Source organism: Lupinus angustifolius, unplaced genomic scaffold (genome assembly GCF_001865875.1).
Source record: "Lupinus angustifolius cultivar Tanjil unplaced genomic scaffold, LupAngTanjil_v1.0 Scaffold_17_109, whole genome shotgun sequence".
In the NCBI taxonomy this organism is placed as follows: Eukaryota; Viridiplantae; Streptophyta; class Magnoliopsida; order Fabales; family Fabaceae; genus Lupinus; species Lupinus angustifolius.
Genome location: NW_017719084.1, coordinates 1 through 21,784, shown reverse-complemented (window position 1 = coordinate 21,784; position 21,784 = coordinate 1). Strand labels below are relative to the sequence as shown.

The window sequence follows — 21,784 nt, the reverse complement described above, 5'->3', positions numbered from 1 at the left end:
ATGTTATATATATATGAACTGCTTTTCATATATGAGTGTAATATTCTGAGTAAGTCCACGCCGTCAATGAATTATATTCATTAGATGTCTTACTCTCTCTATTTCTCTTCTTTTCTATTGCTTGCTTTTCGGACGTGTGCTCGTCAGATAGACAGCTTTGCTCGGATTTGGAGCTACCCGTCGGTGATGTTCCAGGAGGGGGCATGCGGAATTGAGGAGAGGCAGTACCCTAGCTTTGGAGTTAGCCACTAGGAGTTGCTTATCATTTTGTGACTTTTGAAACACTAGCGGCTTCAGCTTGTTCATGTCTTTGTTTAGTGTCTTTTGGCGATGATTAATATTTTCGCCCTTTCTTGTTGGATATGTATATTAAGTACTTATGATCTTTTATATCTATGAAGATGTATATTCGAGAAATGTTGTATCATTTCAGTTACCGTTAGGTAACCGGTTTTGATTTCCGCGTTATATGTTACTTAAAGCGATGTCCCGGAAAAGAAAGGTTTTTAAAAGGAAACAATTTTATATCACCAATTCAAAAACAAAAAAAAAATTTACTCACTTTTCCGCGTAATAAATAAAGAGTATTTTTCGGGGCGTTACAGGATAAGGTCTGTCAAAGGTACTGCATGAGGATAAACCAAATGAATTGAAGGATAAGAAAACATAGCGAAACTGTGATAGAGGCGATATATGTTGATCCATAATCCCAGAAATTAATGTATTGGATTAGGATCAAGGTGGAGATAGGGACTCGTGTATTGAGTTTGACCCGGAGACAGGTGCTGACAATATCTCTCTAGATGTTGAGAGAATATTCTCATTTAAGATGAGAAGTGGAATATCCTAATCGCATGTCTGAGACGTCATAGTGAAGGATGTTAATTGTTAGCAGATCCACAAAAGCACAGAGGCGCTAACTGACTTTGATGTAGGGTGTAACATGGGTATTGGCTTTGATGCAAGTTGTAGCACGAGCATTGGTAGAGATGCAGGGTGTAACATGGGCATTGACTTGAATGCAAAGATGTGATACATACATTAGTTAGAATTGGCGCAAGGTGTGTGTTGTGAGTATACTCCTTATGGTGGAGTATGATAGTTCTTTTGAACTAGGATTGTCAAAGTAGACAATGGTTGTAGCGGTTAAGGCTTTCCAAGGAAGCTCCAAGGTTCAGTTTGACTGAGTATTGAAAAGGATGATTGTTGGTGAACTTTTGTGTAGAGGTTCCGGTATATCAAAAGACTTCCTAGCAATAAGTGGCTAGGCGGCGTGTTCCATTTGACGGCGGTACGGGAAGCTGCACTACAAGTTTGGAGAGCTAGGCTCTTAGTTAAGGATGTTAATTGTTAGCAGATCCACAAAAGCACAGAGGCGCTAACTGACTTTGATGTAGGGTGTAACATGGGTATTGGCTTTGATGCAAGTTGTAGCACGAGCATTGGTAGAGATGCAGGGTGTAACATGGGCATTGACTTGAATGCAAAGATGTGATACATACATTAGTTAGAATTGGCGCAAGGTGTGTGTTGTGAGTATACTCCTTATGGTGGAGTATGATAGTTCTTTTGAACTAGGATTGTCAAAGTAGACAATGGTTGTAGCGGTTAAGGCTTTCCAAGGAAGCTCCAAGGTTCAGTTTGACTGAGTATTGAAAAGGATGATTGTTGGTGAACTTTTGTGTAGAGGTTCCGGTATATTAAAAGACTTCGTAGCAATAAGTGGCTAGGCGGCGTGTTCCATTTGACGGCGGTATGGGAAGCTGCACTACAAGTTTGGAGAGCTAGGCTCTTAGTTAAGGATGTTAATTGTTAGCAGATCCACAAAAGCACAGAGGCGCTAACTGACTTTGATGTAGGGTGTAACATGGGTATTGGCTTTGATGCAAGTTGTAGCACGAGCATTGGTAGAGATGCAGGGTGTAACATGGGCATTGACTTGAATGCAAAGATGTGATACATACATTAGTTAGAATTGGCGCAAGGTGTGTGTTGTGAGTATACTCCTTATGGTGGAGTATGATAGTTCTTTTGAACTAGGATTGTCAAAGTAGACAATGGTTGTAGCGGTTAAGGCTTTCCAAGGAAGCTCCAAGGTTCAGTTTGACTGAGTATTGAAAAGGATGATTGTTGGTGAACTTTTGTGTAGAGGTTCCGGTATATCAAAAGACTTCCTAGCAATAAGTGGCTAGGCGGCGTGTTCCATTTGACGGCGGTACGGGAAGCTGCACTACAAGTTTGGAGAGCTAGGCTCTTAGTTAAGGATGTTAATTGTTAGCAGATCCACAAAAGCACAGAGGCGCTAACTGACTTTGATGTAGGGTGTAACATGGGTATTGGCTTTGATGCAAGTTGTAGCACGAGCATTGGTAGAGATGCAGGGTGTAACATGGGCATTGACTTGAATGCAAAGATGTGATACATACATTAGTTAGAATTGGCGCAAGGTGTGTGTTGTGAGTATACTCCTTATGGTGGAGTATGATAGTTCTTTTGAACTAGGATTGTCAAAGTAGACAATGGTTGTAGCGGTTAAGGCTTTCCAAGGAAGCTCCAAGGTTCAGTTTGACTGAGTATTGAAAAGGATGATTGTTGGTGAACTTTTGTGTAGAGGTTCCGGTATATCAAAAGACTTCCTAGCAATAAGTGGCTAGGCGGCGTGTTCCATTTGACGGCGGTACGGGAAGCTGCACTACAAGTTTGGAGAGCTAGGCTCTTAGTAACATCGTCAAGGATACTCAGAAGGTTTATGCTGAATGGGAGCAAACTCCTATGTGGAGGATATGTTAAAGAGAGTTAAACATTGAGCAAGGTGGAGTCATATATTCGCTAAGGTGGAGATTCTTGTGTAGATTTCCTAAGGAGCGAGATATTCGTCTATTTCAATCAAGGTGGAGATTGTTGGGAATGCTTTAAATATGTTATCGTGCCCACATTGTCTCGTATTGGAATAGAGTAAAATATTAATGTTATATATTGAACTCTATCTTTTGTTGTAATGTGCACCATATATAAGTACTAAATATAAACACCCCATGGGTAGGTGGGCCCATGGATGTGCTAGGGTTTGTAATCCTTATTCTCTAATGATATCTTGGTAGCCGCTTAGCGCTCACGGGGACGTAGGCACAATTGGTCGAACCCCGTTAACAAATTCTCTTGTTTCTTCTTTTCTATTTATTTTATGCTCTTTATTTGATTGTTTGTAGTCAATGTTGCACAATGATTGCTTCTGCTGCACCAATATATATATATATATATATATATATATATGTGTTTGATTGTTAATCAATTAATTTTAATTATAAATTGTAATTAAATATTATTGTCTCATCTAAACTTAAGATCAAGATCTGCCACTAATCACATGTCTCAAAAAACCATGTTTTCATATTCTCAATCAAATTCTAACAAGTTATAAAAATATTAGTTTATATTTTTATAAAAAAGCTAATAAAGTATAACTATTTGATTAAATTGGGACACAAAATAGAAATAAAAACAGGAATAAGACATGTGATATAAAGGGTACAATAACTAGGTGAACAAAAAGAAAATAATATAAGTAGTTCACCCATCCTTTAAATTTGCGTGTTGTGAATTCTGATTTATAAAATATATACAAATAATTATGATTATTATTAATATTAGCGTGTTGACAAGCAACACCATGTCTATCAATCTACTTTTCTATTGTTTTTAATTTGTAGTTTGCATGTTTTAAATGTCAAATATAATAGAAGTTATAAAGATAAGATAGGAAAACATAAAATACTCAATGATTAATTATTTTATGTTTATTAGTATTACTGTAGATAAACATGAAATTAAAAGTTATAAAAGATAAAATAGGAAAAGATAAAATATTTGATGGATAATTATTTTATATTTATTAGTATTAATATAGATAAACATGAAATTAAGAGTTATAAAAGATTAAATAGTGAAACATAAAATAATTCATGAGTATTTATTTTATGTTTTCCTTTATTAAATAGTATAGATATAAATTAGTTAAATTAAAAGTGTATTGAAAATATGTAAAGATAGTTAAACTTGTTGTTTATATTTGACACCAAAAATATTGTTTTTTCTTATGTGTATCTTCCTTGGAAACTTCGAATGATTTGAGAAAACTATTGAGTGTGGTGTAAGTTTCATATTTGGGAAGCCATAGGAAGCAACTAGAAGAAAAGGGCAGGCAAGTTCAGAACAAGAATAAGTTGGTCTCTGTTTCAATATGTATGGATGCTTATTCCATACAGCAACCATGTTGTGAATTCTATTTTGGTTGGCCTTAGAAGATTGGATTAATTAGAGCAATACGTGTACTTATATAAATAAATCATGTCCTTATTTTAAGTTGTATTAAATCACATATTTTGATGCAATCGTTTGAAGTTTCAACCGAAAATAGTCTCTACCTTATTCGGTATTAGTCAAAATCTACTTGGATTTGATGAAAGTTCCATCTTTTAAACACTTGTCCCTTAGCCCCATAGAAGTTTCGAAATTTCACTAGCAATTCCCACAGATGCAAAATAATGAGTAAACTGCTACTTTTATGTTCACTTTTTCTCTCTTAATATTAATAAATTAACAATAGTTAGAGTTGACAAAAATTATTCACTTTAGTCTCTAATATAGACTAGTGTATATACATGTTATTGTTTTTGTGTCTGGTCTCTCATAGGCTTCGTTGTATATTTAGGAACGAATATCATCTATCATATTTTTAGTGTTTCATTTGTATATCAAACAATGACACATAATTAAAAAGAAAAATTATAAAAAAAAAAATATTTATATATATTACTTGATGGAATATAATTACTTAGTGTCTCATTTATATCACACCTTAAGTTTAATATGTTCAAGTATCATACTAAGTTAAAGACTAAATATTCAATTCCTTTAAAATATTAACTTCTTAACCTTAGAGGGAAGTATCCTGATTATACGAGAACAAAAATTGCATGTTAATTTTTCCAACCAATCTTCAAAAAATACCATATCATACACGCATATAAAAAGTAAAACAAAAGGACATTTCATGATCGTATAATTGCATAAACAAAAGGACATTTCTTTTGTAAGCGTACGCCGATTACAAAATAAATACATACAACCTATGAAGCACGGATACTGATACGTGTGTCGAGTATGATACGTATCCAATACGTCGACACATATTTTTTCCAAAATACAGGATACGATATGTTCAGGGATACGCGTATAAAATAATAAAAACACATAAAATATGATAAAATTATAAGTGTAAATCAAAATATCCAAAGTACAAAATATAATGGAAATTTAAAATCGTTGCCCTCCATAACAAATTTATTTTATCCTATTTCAATGAAAACGAATCTATCCTAAAATTATTGCCCTCCATAACAAATATATCTTATCATATTTTAATGAAAACAAATCTATCTTATCCTGTTTTATTGGAAACGAATCTATCTTATCCTGTTTTATTGGAAAAGAATCTATCTTATCCTGTTTTATTGGAAACGAATCTATATATCCTATACTTTACTGAAAACGAATCCATATATCCATATTTTATTGAAAACGAATCGGATACGTGTCTTAATATTTATTTATCTTATTTTATTTTTTTAATTTTTGGATACTCTATGAATACGTAACCTTCGCGAATCCGAGCGTATCCGTGTCAGATACGTGTCGGACACCGACACGTGATGATGTTTGACGAATCCATGCTTCATAGCATACAACATGTTCATTTATATAAAACAAACATTTCATATCACAAAAAATTCACATTTCTATGTCCCAAGCCAATTAAACTCTACAAAATAATAAAAAATTATTTTTTATTTTTATAATTTTTTTTACTTAATTAGGTGATATATTTTAATTAAATTGAGACATAAATAAGACATAAAAAATGGTCATGTGATCTCCATTGCAATTTATGGTAGATATTATTGGATCTTTTTTTCATTGAAACTTTGTATCAAATTTAGTGTCTAATTATGTGCCTAGTCTTGTGAATTGTGATGTAGAACAGGTTTGCCTACAATGCTGTCATTTTGGCTTGGATTAGCAGCATGAATCAGGATTGAAGCATCACTTGAGAAGTGAATTGAAGGATGGCAGTGAGTTAAAGAATGGTATGAAGCTTGCTTTGGATAGCTTGGACAAGAAGACTTCTCAGTCTCAACTAAACTATCTTAGCAACATAAATTCCAGAGACATTCATGTTCATGATGAGCTTGGTCGTGACCAACTTGGTGGACACTTCTCCATCTTAATCAATTTGATTCAAAGAGAACTTTGGCTGGTTTATAATGTATTAATTCAGAATTGTTTAGCCTTGTTAATTTTCTGTTTTGAGTATATTTTTAGTTAGTGAGTTAGTTAGTTGGTTAAGCTTAGTTTCTATTTGTAGAAGTTCCTTATAAATATTGTTGTAACTTTGTTTCATTGAATCATCAATAATATCAGTAGAGTTTATTCTTTCTTCATCTTCTTGTTATCCTCTCAATCTTCTCTTTTCTTATCCTCAATCAAAGAATCATGGCAGGAAACTTTTTGATACTTTGAAAGACAAAACTAAGAGCATGATCAATATTCTAAATTATAAAAACGAAATCTCGAAGTTCTATAATTCTCTTACAAATCACAAATTCTATACAGAATTAATAAACTAATTAATGGTGACCCAGAAATTCAATAACTCAATGAATAATCAATACAAAAATTGAAAGAATACATGTGTCCAAAAAGTATAAAGAGATTAATCTGATCATAACAAAGAAAGTTGAACTTGAGGTGCCTTGTTTCCAAACAACAACTTCAAATCATTTTCCAATGGTGTCAAGTTCAAGTCCAAGCACATAACTCTCTTACTATTAGATCTTTTAAAAAATGGAACTTTAGCAATAACATCATTAATAGAATCAAACCCTTCTTCATTAGTAGCAGCAACTTTGTGTCTTCTCATGTGTCCTCCGAGTGCTTGGCCAAGAGAGAATTTCTGACCACAAATGGAGCACTCATGCATCTTGGGTTTGTTGGTTTCTGCTCTTATTTCTTGATTTCCAATGAGTTTTGGTTTCTTGTGGCTAGTCCTGTGGCCACCCAAAGCTTGAAATGATGAGAATTTGCGGCCACATGTCTTGCATTCAAACTCCAATGAGACATGATTTTTATTGAAGGACTTGGTTAGTAGCATTAAAGTGTTTGCCAAAGCTATGCTCTCTTTTTCTTCATTTTCTCTCATTCTCTTGGTCATGGCTATGAAGTTGTTGAGTACCTTAGAAGATTAGCACAAAAAGATCTTATTTGCAATGCATAAAATAAGAATATGAAATTGGATAGTGTCTTGAACATGATGATAGTATTTATAGAAGGTTGGTGATGAAGTCAAAAGCAAAAAAGTGGACACGGTTGGTGATTAAGGAAACTTGGAAAGTCTATTTTGTTCAACCTACTAAACATATAGTAAGTTGGAGCTTTTGACTTATTTGTAATGATGTGAATACCCTTAATGCTTACGTAATTGCTGATTTGTGTGTCATATATATATATATATATATATATATATATATATAAATGAAGAAAGTGAATTGTTTTGTTGGAGTATGTTGGTGTTTGTTTATTTTGATACCTCAATGCTTAAATAATTGCTTATAGTATCTATATTCTAGTCTACGGTTGTCTGCTTCTAGAATTAAATATTAGAAATATATATATTAATAGTTTAAAATCTGGATCAACATTGTAAAAAATTTTACATTATCAACACATCATTCAACATTAATTTATATTATTTTTGTTTGAAAGTCAATGATGATTAATAAAATAATGTTGAATCATTTTTTGTTGACCGTGTAAAAAATTCTTACATTTTTCATTATTAATATTAAATTCATATAAATGATACAAGCAAATGGTAGATAATAGATTGTGTATAAATTTGCACATTATCATTACATAATATTACAATCATTAAATATTTTGTTGCCATGTTTGGAATCAAGTATTAACCCAGTAGAATTATTTATTTTTCAGTGCATGAGGATCGAGACTTACGCTAACACCATAGTTCATTGCTAGGAAACTTCTATTGGGGTCTGAATATTCTAATACAGTTGTTAGCATGATAAAATTGATGAAGTAACGGTATGCGACTTTTGATCAGAAGACAGACTTTATTTTTCTGTAAAGAAAAGTGCAGAGTAAGTTTTATTGTTTAGCTTAATTACACTGATTATCCCTTATGCTTAAAACATTATAACCACCTCTTCTTAGGAAAGGTCAATGTAAATGGGATATGGTGTATGCGTATAAATTATGATAATTGAAGGTTCAGTAAGTGTGTTTGTAAGATGCACAGGGGTAATAATTCATCTATTTGTATTAAAATATGCATACACTATAATAAGTAGACAAGAAATATTTTTAAAAATACTTTAGGAGAGTGCGATGACTTTCGAGAAAGTTCTCCTTCAAAAAATGTGAAGGTCCTACCCGTATTCACACTGAGACCAATCTTTATTGTATCAATACTTGATCCGTGGAGCAAAAATTCAACTCAAAATAAAATTACAATATTTCAAACAACACCAAAATGAAAGGATTGAAAGAAAACAATATTATTCTTTGTATATTGCCTATGTAACATTTTGCCATGTATGTTACGTGAGTTTTTGGTTTATAATATACTAGTGTGTACAGGCACTTCGTGCCTGTCGGCGAATATTGTGTGATACTACATATTCAATTTTTATATATTTCATTTTTTTTAAATTAGAATGTATTTGTTGTGTTCGGTGTACTTTATATTATATTTTTTGTGTTTACGATAATGTTTAATTTAATGTGAGATATGTGGTTTATTAATGTATTGGTGGTGATTGCTTAGGATTATATAGTTTTTTTGTAAAAATTAAATAATGTGAAGGGCAAATTAGGAAATGAAAATTACATCATGAGATCCTTCAATTCATTTAGTGTCAATTAACCACCCATTAATTTAGTATAATTTTTGGTTTATAATATATAAAATCAAAACCTCCTTCAATCCATTTAGTGTCAATTAACAACCCATTAATTTAGCATAACGATTTTGTTTTTGGTTTTCAAAACTGACTATGAGTTTTAAATCTTTGAAATATTACAATTAAGTCTCACTTAATTATATTAAAGATTATTGAATAATATTTTTTGTATTTTTTGTGCTAGCAAAAAATACAATAATATTCTACTTAAAAGTAAATATACAAAATTAAACTATTTAATTTAAACAATAATATTTTCTCATCCAACAAAAATCAGAACAGTCGTTAGTTGTGACCATGTAGGTTCATTACTAAACTGGTGGTAAATTAACTCATTAATTTACTAATCAAGGTTCTAGCAACACTCTTTAACAACCAGATAGAAATGAAGTAATATATTTTAATTTAGAACCATTAGAAGATTAATATAATATTTTATTTCATCTTTACAACTCTATGTTAACTCTAGAAAATGATATAATTATCAAATTCTAATAAGTTAACTCGTAGTGAATGACTTAAGAAACTAATTTCTTCACTCATTCAATTCCCCTTGGCCAAGGTCTTTATTTTTATAGAGCTTAAACTCATTACCATGAGTTGATGGATTCTTTCTTCATTAATTATTAATTCTACAAGGATTTAATTATACCAATAATCATTCAACTAATATCATAAGGCATTAGGTGTCGATATCAAAATATAATAAATAACTTGTTAATTACTATGGTAATGTCAAGTCTAAGGAAAATATATATTTCTTCATAAGAATATCATATTCACAACTCAAAGATAATATATTAACCATTAGGAATTCTCCTATGAGTTAGTTCAATGATCATATCTTTATGTGCACCATTTATATGTGTAATTTAATAAATGAGATATATTAATCTTTATCTAATAAAGAACATTAAGCATATATTAATCTATCTAGATTAATCAATGTTATGAAACTCGAGCCGGACATCAATCCGGAAAAGGTCCCTTATAGGTTCTAACTGGTTTAACCGGTTAGACCGTTCGATCAGACTGGACGATTTTATAATATTATATATAATTATATATATTATATAATTAATTGAAATAAGTGAATAAGGTAATTATCAATGTCATGCTTTGTGTAATGTATACATATATAAATCAAAATAAAAGTACATCAAACAAGTTTAAGTTACATAATTAAAATTATAAATCAAAACACAATATCTCATATTAAACATTCTAATTCATCCAAGTATTATTGTCTTCATGAGATCCAAAATTGACATTACCGATTAGAAATGCAGTTAAAGTGTAATTTTCTACATCTTCTTAAGAAAACGAGTTTAATAATAATTCACAAACAATATCTCAAATCATAAAATTTAACATTAAAACTTATTAACTAAAATTATACTGAGATTAAAAAAAAGAACTAATATTGAATCATAAATTTTTAGAAGTTAGCATTAATAAGAACTTTAAATACTAAATACAGAGTGTGAGTTATGGACACACTTTACAGCTACCATGTGTATATGTTGATAAGGTAGTCAATGTGATTGGGGGAAGAGAGAGAAAGTTAGTGGGTGAATTCAATATTTAATTAAAAGACGAGGACAAACAATGAAAGATATATCATTAAACAATAACACAAACAAATAAATCCTTTCATACCACCATAAATCCACAATGCACAAACATTTGAAGGCAACAACGAACAAAGAAGGATGATGATGCAAACAACGAAGTAGACGGCGATGTAGATGGCAATGCGAACAGAGAAGGATCTGTTTGTGACCTTCTCCAAGTTTTACTCTTTTGTTTTATGGTTTCTATTTTAGTTTTTTGAAATAGTTGGACCGACCGGTCTAACCAACCGGGTTATTCCGGTCTAACCTGGTTTGACCGGATTAAAGCCGGCCAGAAACGGTCTAAGAAGGATTCCGGTTTAGTGGCTAGTACGGGACCGCAAAAACAAGCGGTCGACGGTCGGACCGTCCGGTCCTAATAACCATGAGATTAATAGTGTCCTAAGTTCAATAATCCTATGATCAAGAACAATTTAGATTAAAATTATAAAAGATTTATTTCTCATTATTATAATATTTATTATAATAATAAATCTCTAATTTCAATCAAAGACCTTTCATATTAATTATTTTGACAAACAATGAATATGATATTAAGATAATAATAAATATAACTTTATTATTATAAACATTAGTTCTTGGGCATACATTATATCACGACAATAATTTGTTTAGATATAAAAAGATGATACTATATATAATGTCATTAAATCTCATAAGGTGTCAATGGACTCAAAAGTGTATACAAATCCGAGGAATATTTGGTCTCTATTCAGGGCAATGTGAAGTAATATCAAATTTGGTGTGCATAACACAGGCGGATTTTGATAATGAAAAGTGAGTTGCAAAAACATGTTTTTCCTTGTGTTCTCATGGTTGGTAGAACAGTTTAATATTCCAAACAATTGCTATTGCTTTCTCAAAAAGAAATCTACCTAAATCCCAAAGTATGGGTAGTGAATTATTTTAGTAGTCAAATATGAAAACAAGCTGGAAGCAGCATATTCCATAAACTAGGAAGAATTGAATGAGTTGAAAAAGTTTGCAGAAGATACCTACACATTACCATACATATAATATTAACTTGTTCTCAGGATAAGGAAATTGCACAATTTTTTACATCATATCAGGGAGTTTGGCACTCATCAGTTGATGAGCTTTCACTCTTACAGAAACTTGCTTGGGTCTTTCTCATTCAACCACGCCAATTATACATGGCATGTGTGATGAGTGATTGATACTGGTGTGAAAAATCCACACTATATAGTCAGTTCACATCTGCAAAAGGAGTTCGGTTCGGGGATGCTGCTAGACGCGGGATTTTGCTCTCTGCTTGGATACATTTCAATCGATTCTCTATGGAAGTATTGTCTTCCGTGATCTGTGTCCTCATCTCTTCAATGGATGCAGGGCTAGGGACTGATACAATTCTTTTTTGAGATATTGAATTTGTATTCTGGTCAACCTTTTCATAAAAGAATGACGAATGTAAAACACTTGGGCTAATTCAAAAGATAATAGAATATTGCAAAAAATATGTTTGGGGATTCCAAAAACATGTCAAGGTAAAGATGAAGATTCCATTTACCATGTAATCTGTAACAAGGCACTTTTCTGCATGCACATGAATGTTTGATATACTTTCACCATGGTTATCTTGTACAGAATTAAGCTGCTCCAACAACTGTCCAGTCATAGAATCAATTTCCTTCTTGTTCTCATGATCCAGCATCAGTGCACCTGGAAGTTGAAGTTTCATTCCCTCGATCGAGTTAGAGACAGAGAGACCAAATAACAAAGGAAACTTCTACCTAGAATTGCAAGATGTAATTACCCTTTACATCTGCCAGCAATTTGCAGGTTCCAGCATCATAATCTGAGTCCATAGATAGAGTTGCAGACATAAATTCTTGATTTAGTGCATGATTCATCAAGACATGTTCCCTGTTAAGAATCAGTGGAGGTTCAAAATATTACAACTTACTGCAAACTCTACCTAATTAAGAACTAACACCAACTCTGTGGCACTATCTACGGAACTTACTTTACTGTACATTCTATCTCTGCTATATTACTCTTATGGAGATTGGTGAAGCACAATTGAGCACTTTCCCACTGTTGTCTGGAACAGTCCACTGTCTTTGAGCTGCAAACATGAACAAATATATAAGAAGCAAGAATAAAAACTCTTCCTGAGATAAGCAATATGCAATTGAGCTGCAAAGCATGAACAAAGATATAAGCAACAAAAATAAAAACTCTTCCTGAGATAAGAAACATGCAGTGGCAATGGCAAATTTGGAGCCATAAGAGTTTGTTAATGATACTTACTCCTATGGTCATCCATACCTAACAAAAAATGCTGTGCATGGAGAATAAATATATTTGGCTATTTTTAATAAAGTAGTTCAAATGAAGAATAAATATTCAAATGCAAAAAAATTTAATCTATGGCAAATGTTTCATATGTTACAGAGACAAAGTAATAATGAGAGGTGATGAAGAACAAAACAAAAATAAACTCACCACTCTAGGTGGCAACTCTCCAAAGCAGCTTTAATATCACTTGCTGAAAATATCTGTTCCACAAAATGGTCTTTTGTGTTCTCTACATATTGACTAATTTCTTTAGTAGCAACTTTTGAAACTTGTTGCATGTTGAGCAGCTCTTGCTGCAATCTCTTAGACTCTTGCACACTTGTGTCCTGCATATTTCTTGATGCCTCTGAGACCTAAAATACATAATTCAGTGACACAAAATACATTATGAATGTGATACAACAATAAGATCAAAACAAAAAGGACAATATAGTCAACTGACCATGGTAGTTTTCTTAGAGGTCAAGGCAGTCAAAATTGCTGCAATTTTCTTCAAGGCCTGCCCTTCCTCAATGGCAACCTCTTCCTGTTGCAGGTTAAAAGAGGAAAGTCAACCATGAGTCTGACGTAGAGATCAGGGAGTAAGTAGCTTAATCAGTAATTGTTTACCTTAAACTTCATCTCAAAATTAGCCAGTTGGTGAATCCTTTCATATTGAGTTTCTTCAATAATTTGCATGACTCTTGAAGAACGCAGCTGAATGTCGTTAAAGTAGTTTACAGTTGCCTCTGAAACCACTCGTGCTGAAGTCAAACTTTGTTGTAATCCCTACATTTATCCATGATGTTCAAAATTTCATAATTAAACTATTGCTCTCATATACACATGAAAAACAAAACAAGCAAACTGAAATCAATTTCAAACGGAACTTACTTCCTCTTGCTGCTGAATGGAGAATGCTAACAGCTGTTTTTGCTCATCAAGGGAATTCTGGATGTTGCTTATAACATCCTTAGCCTCAAGAACAGCAGTGGCAAGAAACTGTAAGGAGGCATAGCATAAACAACGTGAGAAAGGAGTGAAGATTTTAATTGTCCTTTTTTTTAATTTCTAGTTCTCTGAACAGCCAAAGTCCTTGATGAAAACATAAAAGAAAGAGAACCAGTATTTCTTGACAACTCACTTCTTCAACAGCCAATATCTGCGATGAAACTTTAGCTTCTATCTGCTCCATACCAGACAAAGCATTAATTTTCAAAGTGTTAGCTAGATCTTTTAGGGTCCCAACACCTGAAGTATAAATCTCTGACATTTTCTTGATCTTTGATTCTAGAGCTTGTGCTGCCTGAAGTATACCATAAATTAAATAATGAGTTCACATCACAACATGGCGAACATAAACCTCAACTAAATAAACATTTCTTTAATCTTACATCACATTTACTGGAAAGATAAGAGTCTACTCGGTCTTCCATGCATCGAAGTTGTTTCTCTTGCTGAGAGACAGACCCCATAATGGTCGTGTGCAAGCCTTTTAAGCTCTCATTTAAGAGCGAACCAAAATTCGAGATTAATTTTTTATTTTCTGTCTCCATCTTTTCTTTCTGATCTGCAAGGATAATAAAGTGTAAGAGAAGAAAAACAAACTTTATCCTTGATATATAATTCATGATGTGCACCTCCAGTCTAGCACATCACTTTCTGCCACCTACTTTCTAGTTGAAATCTTGTAATAGTATCAGAAAAAATCCAGTTTCTTTTGATAGTTCTTCTCTATTGATGAGATTTTCGCAAATTCAATTTCACATCCATGAAGTAGAGTTCTTATAAACCACTTTAAGTGTGGAACTAAAAGCTTCTCATGGCCATAAAATGGAAAACAATCATACCTAACTTTGAGGACAGTAAATTAATATCATCTGATGCATTCTGCAAATCCTTACACATCTCCTTTGCACGCTCAACTAATGCATTCTCTGTTGACGCATAAAATAAATCAAATCAAGTAGGGAATTGGACAAAAACATCATAAATCTGCCAGCAAACCATCAATGGATTTACCAGATTTCTGTAGCTTGGAAATGGTGCATTCCTTCCCTTTCAACATCGAAACTAGTAGACTGTAATTCTCTTGGAGGTTGTGCAAGACATTGCTGGTTTTTTCCAAATTCACCTGAAGAGTAACTTAGTATGAGAGAAGATACTTATAAAGGATAAACGTGGAGGAAAAAAGTTCCATTTGACACACCTTGCAGTCCTTGAGATCGCATTCCAAATCCAGTTTCTGCTCTTGCTCTGTTAAATAAAGCTCACGGAACTTATCCACTTGCTGCAATGTAGATGGAAATAAATTATTTTATCAACAAAGTTCATGTACTGAATAGGACAAATTCAAGTCAACCAAAGACTCGAGGAAATACTTTCTCACTAAGACTGAGGTCATTCTCTAATTGCTCTATCTTCTCACTCCTTGCCTGAAGAGGTTATGAGACAAATTAGGTTAGGGAAAGTGAAACATTACCATGAAAGATAAATAACATATCTTTCAGTCAGAAACTTCAGTGTATACATGCTTGATCTCATCAGAATAAGATATAAGCAAAAGACTGAAAACTATGAAACAAAGGTTGTGGTTTCCCTGGTTGATGTGGAGTGATCCATAGCAGAATTCATGTTAGTATTATTATTGTTACATTATGTTTAAATGGAAAACAAATATATAACCTTCTTTTCAGCTTCTTCCTTGGCAAATCTTTCATGAGAAATATACACGCCATTCTTTTCCCTTGCTGCTCGAACATCTGCATTCAATATTCATACAGACAAAGATGTGATGCAAAATTTCCCTATTATTCCAAAACTTAAGAAACAAGGGTGAACGTACCTTCTTTCATTCTCTCAATTTCCAAGTACAAGTCCTTCAACAAAATAGCCTTTGAAACTTTTTGGTTTGCCTAGTAAAATCACAAGCTTTTGTCATGACAAAACACAAAGCTGAATTTAGAACATTATTATGAGGCAATAGCAGTGGTTATGGTAACTGACCTCAGGCTTATTCTTTATGTTTTTTGCACGACTAGCATAATCCAGTGTACTTAGTGTTTCTTCCAAACAATAAGATGATGGGGAAATAGTAGCAATTATGCATGTTTTTGTTTTCCCTCCTAAGGAATCTCGCAAAATCCTTGTAAGCTTACTGTCTCTGAAACAACAAGACAAACCAGGTGGCGTGCATGATGCATATTAAGGTACACATTATTAAAAGAATTATGAAAGTTGAATGATAGTTGAGCATGATCTTGTGATATACCTATAAGGCACATGAGTGGAATGTTCCACAAGTGCATTTATGACACGTCCAAGGGTGAGTAAGCTTTTGTTTATCTCCCCTGCTTCTCGAGCACGGCCCTGTAATATTATTACTATGGTTATATTTCGATTGCTAATGTATGTCTAATATTGAAACATCTTTGCATATATTAATCCAGGAAAAAAGAGGGAAAAAGAAGGAAACAATGAAACTATGAAAGAGCCCCAAAAGACCTAAGGAAAAGAAAAACAAAGTTGTGGCAGGAAACTATAACCAACAGTGCAAACTTTATAACTATATATTATGTCATATAGGTCTCCTTCAATCACCACATTGTTCCAAATTAATTCCAATCATATGTTAGAGCAACATTGCAGATTCAGTTTAACATGATATTTCAGTAGTTAGCTATTTGATTACAGTGCAATTTAGTTTTCTGACAAAATGACAAATTGCATTGCATACATGATTATAAAAATTAGAGTCAACGGATTAATTTACCTCACGTGCTCCTGAACGCAATATATTTTCTGATCCCGCCAAATCAACTAGATTAAGCTTGCCACATTTTATTAACTCCTGGTCACCAATTACTGTTTCTTTCACATAGACAGTAATGGTAAAGACTGAATGTGAACGACTGCACCAAAATAACGTTCATTAAAATACAGCTTCTACTAAACATGAATTCCACAAACTTTAGTAAAAGAAAACCTACCTGCTTCTCTTGTTAAGCAACGTATCTGCAGTGCGCCTCTTTGATGCTCCTCGTTCCAACAGAGTATAAATTTCATTTACACTATATACTGATTCCTCTTCAAGGCCTCTCAAGATCACAGTACCCTTTCCATCTTCCAGAAGGGTTATAGGTTTCTTCGGTTTTTCTTCTATAGGCCTAGAGCTAGAATTATCTTCAGGGGACAATAAATCAGTTATTTCTTCATTATAGAGCTCAACAAATGTCACTTTCATGCTATAGTCAGCATTTTGTGCCTCCAAAATGTTAAATATTTGGCGAACTGCTCTTGGAATAACACCAGCCTCAGCAGGTAAATCACCACCCTGTAAATTAGCATCATTTGACACAATTCTGTGATCAGAAGATATACGTTGCAGTAGTGAATTATGGATATGGGGTAGAGTGACAAAATGTATACCTTATTTCTCATCCCACCTTCCATTGTATAAGTTTTACCAGTCCCTGTCTGCCCATAAGCAAAGACAGTGCAGTTGAAACCATCAAGGACTTCATGGACAATTGGGGAAATGGCTTGGTCATATATTGATCTTTGCTGTGATTTAGGTCCAAAAACCTTACAAAATGGATTAAAAAGTTGTCAAATATAGATTACAAGATATTAGATAGTACTTGCAATGATCGTAGCCAGATTAAATAAAAGGATAGAAGCAAAAATACCTTGTCAAAAGTGAAAACTCTATCTACTTGCTTGTTAGCTACAGTCTGCACAACAGTGACTTCCCTTTTGTTTTCATTACATGACACCACCTTCGGAACATTCAACCTTTGTTCGTCATCACTTAATGGCCTGACATTATCAAAGTACATAAAAAATTATTACTAAAGCTTCAATGAAAATGGTTTATTTTTTTAGTTTGAAGAGAAACAACTAACAATCAACTCAATAATATTTATCTGTCTTTTCAAAATTTGTTGACAATTATCATTAAATTCCGTTTCAAGCACTTCTAATACATTGGCTTTTTGCTTAGGCTTTTAAAAAGGCTATTCCCTAAAGTGATTTTCGCACCTAAAAGCTGAATTTCAGTCTTTTTTCCCAATAATTGTTTATAGTAAAAGCCATATCAAACAAACATACAAATATCAGAAGTATAGTACATTTAAAAAACAAAAAAATAACACTTTTTAAATAAAAGAATCAGCCCTTAATTGTGATGAACAATTGGCATCCAAATATAGTACATTAATAAAACAAAACAAAAACACGTTTTTAAATAAACGAATCAGCTCTTAATTATGAAGAGTAATTGGTATCCGAATCATCTGCACATTAATAGAAGTACCAAGTCACATTTGTTCTACTTTGAACCAATGAAGCATCAAAATTAAACTTAATTTGAAAATCCAGAATCTTAAAATTTCTCATATCTCACACACTCAGCTCAAAACTGACATCAGAAAACTGTGATAAAAAATTAACCCGCATCGAAGTAAAACTTGCACATTAGTCTCTTAAATTGAACTAATGAAGCATAAAAATTAAACTTAAATTTGAAAATCCAGAATCATAAAATTTCTCATATCTCACACACTCAGCTCGAAAACTAACATCATAAAACCGTTATGACAAAAAATAACCTGCATCGAAGTAAAACTTGCACATTAGTCTCTTTATCCTTGTCATGAGTAGTACGGTTATAGTTCCAATCGGAACCTCTTGAATCAGGACGACGCCGTTCTGGGCGAGGTGTTAGAAACGGAGACGGAGATGGTGTTATTCCCATTCCTACTTTCTTAGTCTGATCCGGTGTCACTGGCATCATTTTCTGAAACATAAAATTAGAAACTAAGAACCCTAATTAGAGTATGATTATGGAAAAAACAGAAAACAAAAAATGAAGAACGATCTTTGTGATTGAAGGAAAAAAAGTTGAGAGCGTACTTGTGATTGAGGAATCTGCGAAAAAGTGATCTTTGTTTGGGTTTTTCTTTTGAGTGATTTTGATTTTCGATCACTTTCTTGTGTTGAGCAATTTTGAAAAGTGGTGAAAACGGCTAGTTCAGTAGTGTATATGTAGCCGTTAAAGGGGTGCTAGGGCCCATTTACTTAATATTCAAACTTCATTTTTTATTATTTTCCATTTAAATATTCTTAGACTAGAAATTTGAAATTTGGAAAGCTGTAAATTGCACATACTTTCATGGGGTTATTTATTAATAAACTCTTGTTGGTAATTAATATACCTTTTTTACAATGGGTTCCTGTAACAAATTATCTCAAGTTCTTTTTAAACTCATTTTTATTTTTTTTTATTTGGGAGTGGAAGATATTTATTTAAGAAGAAAAGTGGGAAGACATTATATTTGACACGTAAAATAAGATAACATATTATGGATATTCATAAATTCAAGTTTTATCATTAAAGCTATTCAGAGTAAACAAATAAATCAAATCGTTTTATAAACTAGACTAAACCATAGCAAATTCCTTTACTTTTTAAAATTGTTTTTTAATTGAATCAAATTTATATGAAAAATGGTTCAAGTTTAGATCAACTAACCTAAAATTCTGAATTGCATTCTAAATTAAATTATTCAAGTTTCATATATAATTTATCTAAAAATGGTTCAAGATTATGATATTGCTTTTTTCCATATAGCTCATGTAGTGAAAAAAGGTTAGTTATTATTGTTTTATGTTTTTTCTACATCCATTTGTGCTATAGCTTTTTTATTTTGGGAGAAATTTTGTTTGTAACGTTTTAAATTTGAAGTAGAAATTGTTTATACTTTTTAAATAATGACAACTGATGAATATTAGAAATTGTTTTTTGACAAACCTAATACTATCAAAGAATAAGTAGACATTTAACCAATCCTAATAATTGAGCATGTTATATTATTTTTAAGACGACTACTATACTTTAAATAAAGTAGTATTGAAAATTTAATGCAGAAGCAAAAAGAGTTGAGTGTTGAAAATAGGGAATAGTGTATTTTTTTAAACACGTCCTTTTTAAAAAAGTTACTCAAAACAAACTAGACAAAAGAATTCTTTGTTCCACTATACAAAATTGTATTTTCCAAATACAATATTTTGTCATGGTAGCAATGCAAATTGTGACTGATGTGTTACATTGGATCACAAAGCAACACACTAGCTAATTATATAATATACCCTTCCTTTCCTTAAGTTGAATGCATGACTTTGCTCTTTGAAACTAAATACTTCCTAAAATATCATTAGGAGAGTAAACACACATAAATATACAAACACATAAGTAAAATGGATATTATTAACACATAAATGATGTTGGATTTTGTTTACTCATAATTAAGTATTGATTAACAACTTTTTAGCTTAAGTGAGCTTAAGATCATATATAAGAGTGTTTATAGACACATATATATATGGATAGTTTGGGTTAATGTATAAATACTCATCTGAAGTTAAGACGAGTTAAAGATAAGCCCATGGTTCGGCAAATACTCAGGAAATAAACAGTAAGAAGTGCAAAAACATATATTTTATCTTTGTTCATGTAAAACACAGGTTACTTTTAGTCCTGAGCAACATAAGATTTTACTATAATTCATCATATCATGGATTTTATAAGTTAACTAGTAAAGTACATGTACATTTGCATGGGTAGATGATTTGTACTCATGCTTGGAATAATTAATGTATGAATTTAATTTTAGGAACATATATATGTATAAATACACATGTATATATAAGAAGATAAGTATTGATACATTGGTTGTAGGTAAAATGTAACAATTAGTCATATACATATATGATGAATATTACACGCAAAATATATTTTATATAAATAATTTAAACATAATATATGATGAATATACCATTATTATACCCAAAGTAGACGAAAGTGACATATATTGTTTAATTTTATGTTCATGAATCAAACACGCAATTAAAAATGGTATGAAAGAAATAGTTGTTTTGGTATGAAATTAATGAAATGAACAATAATTGTTTGCAATATGGTCTAACATATTAAAGTCTTGGAATATGATGTTAAAATTAAATTTAATAAGAGATGAATATAATTTCCATTTAGTAGTAGGTGTTATAGTGGTAAATGCTTATAGGTTTTTGAAAACCTCCTTGAACACAACATTTATCGTTGTGTTGATTGGTTTTCCTTCTTTGTCATGTATTATTATTTTAAGTACTTCCATTGATTGAACTCTTGAAAAAGCATCATATAGTTAGTCATGGCTGAAAACTAGTTGAGGTAGATATAATCCAACACATGCTAGTGATTGCCCTTGTGACTTGTTGATTGTCATAGCGTATGAAAACGTCAAATGAAATTGTCTCATTGTTAATTTGAAAGGTCATGGTGAATGGGATGGAGACAAACTCATTCGTGGAATATAGAAGATCTTCCCAACATTTTTGTCGGTCATTACCTTAGCTTCAATGACATGGATTGCTAGCTTAGTTACAATCATTCTTGTTCCATTGCACAAGCCTTCAGATTGATCTAGATTTCTCAATAGCATAATTGGTGTTTGATCGAGGCCGTACCCGATACAAATAATATAACAATTAAAACTGCAGTACTAGGAAGTGACTCCTATGTCGTTTCCCAAGGATTATCTTTCAAGCAAAGCTTCAAACACCTTATACTCACACACACACAAGGGGGGTTTTGTTGTTGGATAGTATGAACATAAATCAAATTCAGAAACAGTAGTTAAACAATGTTATAAAACAACTAAATCCCTTTGGTTCGTTTGTTCACAACTCAATCCTCGGTTTCAAAAGATTATTTTCAGATTCCAACCATTAACTTCCGAATTTGTTGAGAATCAA

The 21,784-nt window shown here is 32.2% G+C and overlaps 2 protein-coding genes across 3 annotated transcripts; both read right to left on the bottom strand.

Annotated features, from left to right (window-relative positions):
- Nucleotides 1–6,640: 6,640 nt before the first annotated feature.
- LOC109338093 (zinc finger protein ZAT11-like) lies at nucleotides 6,641–7,365 on the bottom strand. The gene has a single exon (XM_019575230.1). It carries the CDS (start codon nucleotides 7,268–7,270, stop codon nucleotides 6,782–6,784), a length of 489 nt encoding a protein of 162 aa, XP_019430775.1. The 5' UTR covers nucleotides 7,271–7,365; the 3' UTR covers nucleotides 6,641–6,781.
- Nucleotides 7,366–11,548: 4,183 nt separating this feature from the next.
- LOC109338094 (kinesin-like protein KIN-5B) lies at nucleotides 11,549–18,992 on the bottom strand. 2 transcript variants are annotated; one of them, XM_019575232.1, is made up of 24 exons: nucleotides 18,884–18,992; nucleotides 18,580–18,767; nucleotides 17,659–17,788; nucleotides 17,399–17,554; nucleotides 16,960–17,303; nucleotides 16,743–16,881; nucleotides 16,242–16,339; nucleotides 15,977–16,133; nucleotides 15,816–15,885; nucleotides 15,656–15,732; nucleotides 15,352–15,405; nucleotides 15,180–15,260; nucleotides 14,993–15,104; nucleotides 14,821–14,907; nucleotides 14,365–14,540; nucleotides 14,115–14,276; nucleotides 13,865–13,972; nucleotides 13,601–13,759; nucleotides 13,434–13,517; nucleotides 13,139–13,344; nucleotides 12,657–12,758; nucleotides 12,447–12,556; nucleotides 12,201–12,352; nucleotides 11,549–12,077 (listed from the first exon to the last, which is right to left on the bottom strand). In XM_019575232.1, exons 2-24 carry the CDS (start codon nucleotides 18,762–18,764, stop codon nucleotides 11,880–11,882), a joined length of 3,147 nt encoding a protein of 1,048 aa, XP_019430777.1. In that variant the 5' UTR covers nucleotides 18,765–18,767; nucleotides 18,884–18,992; the 3' UTR covers nucleotides 11,549–11,879. The 2 variants fall into 2 exon arrangements, with proteins under 2 accessions (XP_019430777.1, XP_019430776.1); XM_019575231.1 differs by having other exon boundaries at nucleotides 18,580–18,787; nucleotides 18,884–18,986.
- Nucleotides 18,993–21,784: the final 2,792 nt, after the last annotated feature.

Coding starts and splice junctions, on each gene's coding strand:
- LOC109338094 (XM_019575231.1), bottom strand. CDS start 18,776: ATGTTTCAGAAAATGATGCCAGTGACACCGGATCAGACTAAGAAAGTA. Junction 12,759..13,138: donor GAGAGTTGCCACCTAGAGTG/GTGAGTTTATTT, acceptor TCATGTTTGCAG/CTCAAAGACAGTGGACTGTT. Junction 12,557..12,656: donor GAGATAGAATGTACAGTAAA/GTAAGTTCCGTA, acceptor GATTCTTAACAG/GGAACATGTCTTGATGAATC.
- LOC109338093 (XM_019575230.1), bottom strand. CDS start 7,270: ATGACCAAGAGAATGAGAGAAAATGAAGAAAAAGAGAGCATAGCTTTG.